Source organism: Lupinus angustifolius, chromosome LG09 (assembly GCF_001865875.1).
Source record: "Lupinus angustifolius cultivar Tanjil chromosome LG09, LupAngTanjil_v1.0, whole genome shotgun sequence".
In the NCBI taxonomy this organism is placed as follows: Eukaryota; Viridiplantae; Streptophyta; class Magnoliopsida; order Fabales; family Fabaceae; genus Lupinus; species Lupinus angustifolius.
In genome coordinates this window covers 5,421,904-5,433,430 of record NC_032017.1, presented here as the reverse complement: position 1 = coordinate 5,433,430, position 11,527 = coordinate 5,421,904, and the positions used below count along the sequence as shown (strand labels likewise).

Genomic DNA, 11,527 nt, shown 5'->3' with positions numbered 1-11,527 from the left:
CCCCCCTATGTGTTGTTGATGCATTGTTTATCCGCTGCACCCATTTACAGAGGCTGTGAAAGTGAACATTGAATTCAAAAACCCTCTGCAAATCTCAATCCCCATATCTGGTGTTAGACTCATTTGCAAGCATTCCGCTATTACTGATGAAAGTAGACTAGGTAAGATGAGTTTCTGTTTATATTATCTTCTACCATTTCTTTGTTGCTTTCTTCATCTTTTTATATTTATTAATCAATACTTTATATTGGTAATCTTTTTCTTCTGATTAATAAAAGTTTGTCCTGGGTACTGCAGATGAAAACAAGTCAAGTTTGGAGGATGGTAATGATGTTGATCATTTCAAGGAAATGAATTCAGACAATTCCTCATTTTTGGTGTCTGAGGTTGATTTCTTATTAGGAGGTGGTCAAACAAATCTGGTGAGTTTGTAGTATTCAAGAATTTTACCTAATCTCACCCTTCTTTTGATCTATCATGGTCACAGTTTAGACATGAATTTCAGTAGATGAGTCTTGCTTTGACTAAAAATATATCTAATTGAATTACATTGTGAATAATCAAGACATCTGCATTTTTTGTTTTTTGTGTGTGTGGAAATATGCAATTAATTTGCATTGTGAAAATCAAGTAATTATGCATTTCCATCTTAATTTACTTTTTCTCTTTCTTTGTATCAAATATTTGTTTATAAGAAAATAGCACTAGACTTGAGTTCTGGATGATGTAGATATGGTACCTCTTGTTAAGATCCTCCCCTTTTTGAATAAGGCAGGCTAAGACATAAATTTGGAGAAAAATAAAATGTGAGTTCTTTATTTTATGATGGAAAATGAAATTAGAGTTGGATTGATCTGATTGATTACATTTCTTATCGTCCCATAACCAACATATTGCTACTAAGTTTTATCCTCCCTTTTCTTTTTCGAAATCTTTAAATGGTATCACGAGAAACTGCTCCAAGGTGGCAAACACTCAACTTCTATACTCCAAAAACTTCAAACAGATTATTCCTTAAGTAGCCACCTGACATTGCAAAATAAGAGGATGTCTTGATTTTTCCTTTTTTTCTAATGACTAAAATAATTAACAATCCTTCCTATACAATTTTTTTGTTGAATATATATTTTTGTATTTATAAGTTGTCAACTTATGAAAATTGATAATCTCAAGTATTTGGTTTCTAGGCTCAATTATCAGTTACTCCCAAGGTAGAAGGTGCTCTTGAAATTCTTGGTGTTAGGTGGAAACTGTCAGGTACTATAGTTGGCTTTCACAAGTTTGAGTTGAGCCTCCCAAAGAATATTGTAAAAGCTAGAAGGAAAGGAAAGCGCTCACCTAATGACAAGTTTAAGTTTATGGTCATTAAGGTGCATGCTCTTATCCCACCTTTTCTCATTATTGTCATTTTCCAAATGAATTGTCTTCTCCCTCTTCTGTATTTTGACCAAGTAGCTTTTTTCCTCTACCAAAATCCCAGAGCATACCCAAACTTCAGGCTTCCATTAATTTGTTACCTGGAAAGGCATATGCTGGAGATTTACGGCAACTTGTTTTAGAGTTGAAGAACCCATCCGAGTTTCCTGTCAAGGTACCATGCTTGGATTAAATTACTCTAAAGAGCTATTACTTCTAGGATATATATTTATTCTGTATATTTAGTTGAATGTCAAGTCATTTTGATAACAGAAATATTACTAATTTGTGTGGTGTGATTATGGAAAAATGATGGGTTAGTTGTGCTGGGATCAGTTATTCTTGTTTAACAATTACGTCTGGTGCATAGTGTTATTTGAATATAGATGCGCAGTCTGCTGTCTTAGGCATGTCCCTGTGTCAGGGTGGAACTGGCTTTCCTCCTGCTTTTTCTTCCATGCTATTTGTCTAAACACAAATTCATTTGGGGTTTTGGCAGAATCTGAAGATGAAGGTAAGTGATCCTAGATTCCTTATTATAGGGAATCATGGAGATATGAAGTCAGAGTTTCCTGCTTGCTTAACAAAGAAGACAGATTCATCAGTACAAAGTGATGTACATGCCAATAATAGTATCTTGTCTGACACAGTCTTTCTGTTTCCAGAGGTGAGTGGAATATTTTCCATGTAAGTTGTGTATGCGCTTTAATCTGTATTGCACCTGTTAACCTCTTGTTTACATGAATTTACGCTTCATTTCAGGGTACTTCAGTGCAAGGTGAAACACCTTTCTTGTGGCCTCTTTGGTTTAGGGCTGCTGTTCCAGGTGAAATTTCCCTTTACTTGAGCATATATTATGAGATGGAAGATATATCGAGTGTCATCAAATATCGCACCTTGCGCTTGCATTATAACGTGCAGGTTAGTATCATGGATGCCGGAAATGAAACTTTTTGGACTTCATCTGGTTTATTTTCTTTTTATGGTATCACTTTTTTACCGTGGTGTGAAACATAAAATTGAATACTACGTTCTATGAATTATTTTCTTGGCTCGGTTATGAGTAAAAAAAAAGGTTCTTGTTAATTGGCTCATTTTCGCATTTAACATTTATAGACCTATTTTTTCTCAAGTGCCAAAATTTGGTGATATAGGTATTACCATCATTGGATGTCTCATTTCAAATTAGTCCTTCTCGATTGAGAATACAAGAATTCCTTGTTAGATTGGATGTTGTTAACAAGACAAGCTCGGAATGTTTCCAAGTTTCTCAATTGTCATCTATTGGGCAAAACTGGCAAATCTCATTACTTCAATCCCCTGATACTATTTTTCCTTCACAATCATTGATGGCTGGTCAAGCAGTATCATGTTTCTTCACACTAAAGGTTTGTATTCTACACACACACTCTTGGTTTCTATTTTGTGATTCATCTTTATAACATGTTTTTTGTTAGGACAAAGGAGGTTTCATTTATGGGTTGTTTCATTTGTTAATTCACTGTAAAATGTGGTTATTGTCTTATTGATCAAATTGTCTAGCAACGTTTCTTTCTTTTAATTTATTTTTGAAAATCTTTTAACCAGTTGTATCCATATTATGTAGTTTATTAGAGACACAAATGTTTTGGGACATTTAGTATATGGTTTGCATATATATTCTGCATATCTGGTAGAACTCCCAAGAAATGAATTTTAATTATTGAGTGGCTAAGAGATTATAGAAATTTTATTCTGCATAGATTGTATCTTTGAAGCAATTTTTAACAACGCAAGTCTCACATATTAAATGTATATAGGATGATTATTATTTATTGATTCTAGATTAGTTAGTTACAAGAAGGCTTTATCAGTATATTTTTGCTTCTCTGTGTGCTGTTGTTATTTTATAGAGTACCAATCACAAAAGCACTCACAAAAGTACACATTTCTTCAACAAGTTTAGTTGTTTACACCATATACATTTTTGTGTGCTTTTGTTCAAGTTATGCTAGCCTCATAAAATTTGTTGAAGAGTGTGTGCCTACACACACATGAACATGATGATTACAGTTGAATGAATTAGGCTATTTTTTGTCATCAGAAATCAAGTACAATATCGACTTTTGAGGACAACATATCTACCGTGTCTGTCACAAGTGATGTAAGATTGGTTCCCCAAAGCAATGAGGATTTAGTTTACAATGTAAACAGTGCACCTTTGGTCAATTTCCACCATTATGAAAGATTGCAGCAGGAATTGTCACACGAGGTAGACATATATTTTGCTCTTATAATGTCTGACTATGAGGTATTTTCTGTTCGTCATTAGAATTTCCTATTACCAATTACGGTATGTAAGTGAAAATGGGATGGTGGAAGATGACTGTTGAAAAATAACTTTTAACCAAGAGTGAAAATGATTTGTTTTATTTTCCTCCTTCCCATGCTTAATTTTTTGGTATTAAGTGTAAGGTGGTATTTGCTCCAAAAAATTTACTAACTTAAGAAAGCACACTTTTACCGTCGATTTTCTTTGCCCTAAAATTAAGGATTATATTCTTATCATCTCTTTGGTGTTTGGTCCATTTTTTGCTTCAAGAATGTTGACATACCTGATTCACAACAGGATCTATTAGAGAATAGAGTTAGTTAAGTTTTACTTAAGCATTTATCATGTGCCAATTAACAATTAGCATGTGCTAATTGTTATGTGCACCTGCTGGAAGTTGTTAGGATCAGTAACTGCTTTATGCAGTTACTAATCTGTTTTACTTTTTCTATTGCTTTCCCTCTATTTAAAGGGATAAGCTCCTCCTCTGTAATTGCAATTTTTCAATAAGATTTCTCTTCATTTCTTTATATCTTTTATCTTTTTACATGGTATCACTCGCCCTAATGGCCACTGCCTCAGCTCCCTCCACTCCTCCACCTTCCCATTCATCTGCTCCCCCTATTCGAGCACATTCTCCATCTTTCTCTCTTCCCATACCTTCTACAAAACTCAGTGAGAAAAATTATCTCACTTGGAGCCAGTTCATGCTCTCTGTTCTCAGATCCAACAGAGCAATACGATTCATTCACCCCACTGATGTTCCACCCAAATTTCTCTCTGACTTTGATAGTACTCATCATCACATCAATCCTACATTCCTTAGCTGGGAGGAGCAGGATCAAACCATCTTTGCCTGGATCCTCAACTCCATCTCTGACTCCTTACAGACAAGAGTCCTTGGGTGCACATCATCTTGTCAATTATGGGCTGAACTTCATACATTTTGCAATGCCCACACCAAAGCTAGAAGCAGGCAACTCAGGGCCCAACTGCGCACAATTTCTCAAAGCAACAACAACATTTCAGAATATTTCTTCAAAATCAAAGCCATAACTGATTCCCTCGCATCTATAGGCACCCCTATATCCACAGCAGAACACACTGACTACATCCTTGATGGATTAAGTGAAGAATTCCAACCTGTCATCACAGCTATTGAGAGCCAAATTGATCCACCCTCTATCAATGAGCTAGAACAAGTCTTTGTGAAGGAGGTTATTCGGTTACATGGGTTCCCAATCTCTATTGTCTCAGATCGTGATCGAGTTTTATGAGTATGTTCTGGAAGGAATTGTTTTGTTTAGCCGACACAAAATTGTGATTTAGTTCTGCATATCACCCACAAATGGATGGTCAGACGGAGGTTATAAATAGAACACTTGAGACCTACTTACGCTGTTTTGTGGGGGAACACCCTAAACAGTGGGTGAAATGGTTGGCTTGGGCGGAGTTGTGGTTTAATTGTTCATATAATGCCTCTACTCACATGTGTCCCTTCAAGGTCTTGTATGGAAAGGATCCTCCCTCGATTATTCCCTTTCGGAGTGAGACCACCTCGGTAGCTACAGTGGACAGTTTGCTCCGGGAAAGGGATAGCATTTTATAGCATGGTGTTTCTTTGCCCCCTACAACATTCCCAACCCCTATCCAGCCTACCCCTACCCATATCCTCCCTCTCACTTTACTAACCCTCAATCCAACTATCCTAAGGGACCCAGACCTGACCATCACCCATCTAAATCAACCAACTCTCACATTGGCCAAAATTATCCCATTCCCTCCTCTCCCTACTATCCCTACTATCATTCACCCATTCCTTCCCACAAAACCCCCTTTTCAACCTATCCCTTCAATGGTCCTCAATATCAACCTTCCCCAGGCTACCCACCTTATGCCATGAATGTTAGCACTGGAGGCACTGATCCTAGGCACTCTCTCTGGTTCCCTGACTCTGGTGCCACCAACCACATCACCTCTGATCCTGCTCTAGTTCATCCAACAGCAGAACAGTTTGGTCCAGAACACCTATATATGGGTAATGGCACTAAAGAACCCATATCTTGTAGTGGAACCACCACATTTTCTTCTCCCTTAAATCCTCACATATCTTTATCTTTACATAACCTTCTTCTTGTTCCCACCATTACTAAAAATCTAATTAGTGTCTCTCAATTTGCCAAAGATAACAAGTGTTACTTTGAATTCCACCCTAATGAATGTTTTGTGAAATCACAGGGTTCTAACACCATTCTCCTCAAAGGGACACTCACCTCAGAAGGTCTCTATGCTTTCCAGAGTCTTTTCCCTCAAAAGTCAACCTGCTATGCCTCCATTCCCAAATCAAACACCCAGAACACCTCAAGTGGCATAGATAGCTTGGCTTCTACAAAATGTTCTACCCAATTTTTGTGGCATTGTAGGCTAGGTCATGCTCACACAAACATTGTAAACAATATTTTGTCTCTTTGTAAAATACCTTACTCAAATAAAATTGCCTCTGTTTTCTGTAATGCTTGCTGTTATGGCAAGTCCCATAGGATACACTCACCTCATTCAATTACTTGTTATTCTAATTCCTTTGATTTACTCTACCTAGACCTTTGGGAGCCTGCACCAGTTCTTTCTGAATCTGGTTTTAAATATTATTTGTCAATAGTTGATGCAAAAACCAGACACACATGGATATTCCTACTTAAACAAAAATCTGAGACCTTGACCATTTTCAAACACTTTATCAAACTAGTTCAAACCCAATTTACTAGAACCATCAAAGCTGTCCAAACTGATGGGGGAGGTGAATTTAGACCCTTTACCTCATATCTATCCAACCTAGGTATTTCACATAGACTATGAAAGAAAGCATAGACACATAGTGGAAACAGGCCTAACCCTATTAGCCCATGCCGGATTACCTCCCACCTTCTGGGAATATGCCTTTACCACTGCTGTCTTCCTAATTAACAGACTCCCCTCTGCCACCCTTGATAACAAATCCCCCCATTACCTTCTATTTGGGTCCAACCCTGACTATACTTCTCTAAATATTTTTGGTTGTGCATGCTTTCCTTTACTAAGACCTTACAACTCCCACAAACTTGACTTCAAATCCACAGAATGCACCTTTTTAGGGTACTCCTCTATGCATAAAGGATACAAGTGCCTATCCAATGATGGAAGAATATACATCTCTAAAGATGTCAAGTTTAATGAATTATCCTTTCCCTATAAAAACCCTACCAAACATTTTTCCTCTGATTCATCCACCTCTGACCTCTACACTCATCATCCACCTATCCCAAACAACCTATCTAACCACAACTACACCTCTCCCAACAACTACACCACTGAAAATACTTATCCCTCAGAACCAACATCTACCCTCAATCACATTAACCCTACTCAAAATTCTCCCTTTCCCCTCACACCTATTTCTGAAACTGCAATTTTAAATAACCCTATTAATCCTTCATCCTCTAATTCATCCACCTCCATATCTCCCTTATCCTCCACTGCCCTTCCTCCCTCCTCGTCGTCATCTTTAACCCCTGACCCTCAACCTTCTCACCCTATGATCACAGGGTCCAAGGCTGGCATAAGTAAATCCATCTTGCCTAACCTTGCAAGCCTCTTTTTGGTCCAGTCTGAACCCTCCAACCCTAAAGAGGCCCTTCTCAGTCCTGTTTGGAAAAGTGCTATGCAAGAAGAGTATGATGCTCTTCTTAAACTAGGAACCTGGTCCCTGGTTCCCTTACCTCCACATAAAAAGGCAATTGGCTGCAAGTGGATATTCAGGATCAAAGAGAACCCTGATGGTTCTATCAACAAATATAAAGCCAGGCTAGTTGCCAAAGGCTTCCATCAACAACCAGGAGTTGACTACAATGAGACTTTCTCACCTGTAGTCAAACCTGTCACAATAAGGGTTCTCCTCACTCTTGCTGTTACTTATGGGTGGACTATTCAGCAGCTTGACATAAACAATGCCTTTCTAAATGGTGTCATCAATGAAGATGTATATATGTCTCAACCTATTGGTTTTCAAAATGGTGATAAAACAACTGTATGCAAGTTACACAAGGCATTGTATGGCCTCAAACAAGCACCTAGACAATGGTTTGAGAAATTTAAAGGCACCCTTCTTCAACTAGGCTTTCAAAACAGCAGATGTGATAACTCTCTGTTTATTTGTCTCAAAAGTACATACCAACTCTTTGTCTTAGTCTATGTGGATGACATAATCATCACTGGGTCATCACACAGTCAAATTGTTGCTCTAGTTCACAAACTAAGCTCTGCTTTTGCTCTCAAAGACCTAGGAAATTTAGACTACTTTCTAGGCATTGAAGTTAAACATCTTCAAGATGGCTCTCTGTTCCTCACTCAAACCAAGTACATTAAAGATCTTCTCCAGAAAGCCAATATGGAATCTGCCAAATCCAGCATTACTCCTATGGCAACAACTTGCAGATTATCCAAATCAGAGTCCAAACAATTTGACAATCCTACTTTGTACAGATCAATTGTTGGAGCTCTCCAATATGCTACAATCACTAGGCCTGACTTAGCTTACAGTGTGAATAGGGTGTGCCAGTTTATGGGTAATCCCCTTGACCAACATTGGGTTGCTGTAAAAAGGATTCTAAGATATCTTCAAGGGACTCTCAGCTTTGGCATACATCTCAAGGCTGCTGTTTCAGTCTCCTCTCTTCCCATCACTCTCACAGGCTTATGTGATGCAGATTGGGCCACTGACCCTGATGACAGAAAATCTGTATCAGGGGCCTGCTTGTTTGTAGGGCCTAATCTGGTTACTTGGTGGTCCAAGAAACAGCAAATAGTCTCCAGATCAAGCACTGAAGCAGAGTACAGAAGTTTGGCCCTTGCTGCTCAAGAAATGATTTGGATTGAGTCCTTGCTATCAGAACTCAAGATTCCTCATCAAATTCCTCTTATTTCGTGCGACAATCTCAGCACTGTGAGCTTATCTCAATCTCAGCACTGTGAGCATGTCTCACAATCCAGTGCTCCACAACAGAACTAAACATATAGAGCTTGATCTCTTTTTTGTAAGAGATAGGATTCAAGCCAAATCTCTTCAAGTGAAACACATCCCCTCTGATTTTCAGACTGCTGATGTGCTCACTAAGCCTTTGGCTACTAATAGATTTCTAACTCTAAGAAAGCAACTTAAAGTAGTTGACTTAGCATCCTTAGTCAACTACCCTCAGTTTCAGGGGGGTATATTAGAGAATAGAGTTAGTTAAGTTTTACTTAAGCATTTATCATGTGCCAATTAACAATTAGCATGTGCTAATTGTTATGTGCACCTACTGGAAGTTGTTAGGATCAGTAACTACTTTATGCAGTTACTAATTTGTTTTACTTTTTCTATTGCTTTCCCTCTATTTAAAGGGATAAGCTCCTCCTCTGTAATTGCAATTTTTCAATAAGATTTCTCTTCATTTCTTTATATTTTTTATCTTTTTACAGGATCAGGTTCCCGTTGTGCACTCTTAGTTTCTTTGTTAAATAGTTGTCTGTCTTTCTTTTTCTCAGCTGGAGGATATACTTTACTTTCTCTACTATATAGTTCTCTTCCTTAAATAATAATATTTTCAAATTAAAAACCCTACTTGCTTTGTTTGGAAGTAAGTCCCACATCGTCTGTCTCATTCTCTTAGGCATGGTTTAAATATTTCTTGGGCTACTCCTCTCATTGCCAATTAGTTTTGAGATGAAACCTTGACATGGTATCAGAGCTAGAGCTCAACTTCTCTCTGGTTGTCATGAGCCAAAACATGTCCTTTAGTCATAGGTCGAAGGTAACCTTTCTCCTGGCCTGATAGACTTCTGTGGAAGGGAGCATGTTGGGAAGTAAGTCTCATATTGTCTACAGGCATAATTTAATGAATGCAACATCTTCATCTTTTAGCAGTATAAATATTTAATGAAATATCTAAATTGGCTATTGCAACATTCTTACACTGTTCATTATTTTCTTTTTCCTATTACTGATGCCAGCTTCACCTATTTTCTGGATCAGGTTGACTTAAATACTATTGATTTTGTATTGATCTCTCGACCACTCAAGAGTAACAGTAATCTTAGCTTTTCTGATCCTCCTCATGTTATGTCACATCATGCGAGTCACTCCAGGTGTGTTCCATTCCAAATATAACACATTGGATTTTGACTTTATGATAAATTTTATCTATTCATATGTACGTTATTTTACTAGCTATTTTTGGGGGATCTATGTTAATATATTTGTCTCCTGACAGCACTGCTAGCACAGGCCCTATTTCATGGCTGCTAGATGGACCTCAAACCTTGCATCATGATTTCTCTGAATCCTTCTGTGAAATAGATCTGAAGATGCATCTTTACAATTCTTCTGTTGCCACTGTTTTTGTGCGCATTGACACCTCAGATTCTGCTGGTATTATCAGACATACCAACAGTTTTGATGCAGTTCAATCAGCAACTCCTGATAACCAAGCAGGGTGGCATGATGTCTCAACAGTGAATGAACTTAAAGTCACCACATCAAATGCTCTTGAAACCCAACCAGGAAAGGCACTATCATTGGAAGGTGTTTCCCCTTACATTTGGTCTGGGTCAGGCTCTACCAGTGTCCACATTGAGCCTATGTCCTCCATGGAAATTCCTCTTCAGATATGTGTGTTCTCTCCTGGGACATATGACCTATCAAATTACACTTTGAGTTGGAATCTTCCATCCAAAGTTCCTGGAGATTCTAACGAAACGAAACATACTTCAGGCAAGTGCCTGGGGTATAAATACTATCTCACTGTTCTCCAATCCGCTTGAGAAGCAGGTAATTGTTTTTGCTGTCCATTTACAACTCGTGCTGCAATTTTAGACCTGATTTGTAACTGTGGGGTGTATATATGAAATACGTTACTGCATGTATTATTAAACAGCAATAGGAACAAGGTACCATGTAAAAGAATTCAGAGGGAAAATTGGTAGGAACACAAGTTATTTTTGTTCAAACAATAATGACAGTGAAAATATATTTGGACTGGCCTAATCTGAGAAAGGAATTTAATGGCAAGTATTTTTGTAAAGACCATCTTCCTGTAACATATTTCCTATATGCCCCACAGTTGATGGAATTTGAGTACAGTAATCAACCCAGAGTTCCTATAGATTTGATCTGTGGGTGCTCTCAGCACAAAAAATGGTTATACCAATCTTTTGGGAGCAGTTGAAGGAGCAATTGTTCTTTCTAATTTTGATACATATGTTCAAAGAACTTCAGAGTGCTTTAGTTTTCAGACTGTTGCAGATTTGTAAGACAAGGTTTATTATGCTATAAAAAGTTGTTGAGAGTTTTATGGTACAATTTAATCAGAGTGCTCCTATGTATTTTGTTATTACAATAACGTAATCGTTTTCTATTTTTGGTGTTAATATTACAAGTTTAAGGTAGTACTGGCCTTGGTGTTTAAAATTATGTGAAAATTTTGATCTTTCATCAAATTTCCTTTGAAATTTAGATTTATTTTGGTACAAGTGAAAATAAGACAGCAACAGCTTAAAATTTAGATTAATGTTAGTTAGAGTTCCTTTGGTTATATACTTTTTTTAGTATTAGCATTTTGATCTTTCATCAAGTTACCCTCTCCTGTTGTCTCTTTAGGTGCTTGAATATCATTCCTAAGTGGAAAAAAGTTATTGCAAGTTAAAAGTGGAAGAGTAGTGAGTTATTGATAAGGAGTTCGATCTTTTGATGTTTCATCAGGTCAACTAAACATCATGCATAAGGTGAAT

The 11,527-nt window shown here is 37.5% G+C and overlaps 1 protein-coding gene across 2 annotated transcripts in view; it reads left to right on the top strand.

Moving 5' to 3' along the window:
• The window catches only part of LOC109356556 (trafficking protein particle complex subunit 8-like), a 21,096-nt gene extending 9,924 nt beyond the window's left edge, over positions 1–11,172 (top strand). Inside the window, exons 18-27 of one of the 2 annotated variants that reach the window (XM_019599935.1) lie at positions 51–152; positions 298–422; positions 1,188–1,370; positions 1,481–1,591; positions 1,916–2,083; positions 2,179–2,337; positions 2,571–2,804; positions 3,500–3,667; positions 9,774–9,886; positions 10,012–11,172. In XM_019599935.1, the coding sequence (XP_019455480.1) occupies positions 51–152; positions 298–422; positions 1,188–1,370; positions 1,481–1,591; positions 1,916–2,083; positions 2,179–2,337; positions 2,571–2,804; positions 3,500–3,667; positions 9,774–9,886; positions 10,012–10,561 (1,913 nt within the window). In that variant the 3' untranslated portion in view covers positions 10,562–11,172. Of the gene's footprint in view, positions 1–50; positions 162–297; positions 423–1,187; positions 1,371–1,480; positions 1,592–1,915; positions 2,084–2,178; positions 2,338–2,570; positions 2,805–3,499; positions 3,668–9,773; positions 9,887–10,011 lie in introns of both variants that reach the window. The other variant, XM_019599934.1, reaches the window with a different exon arrangement.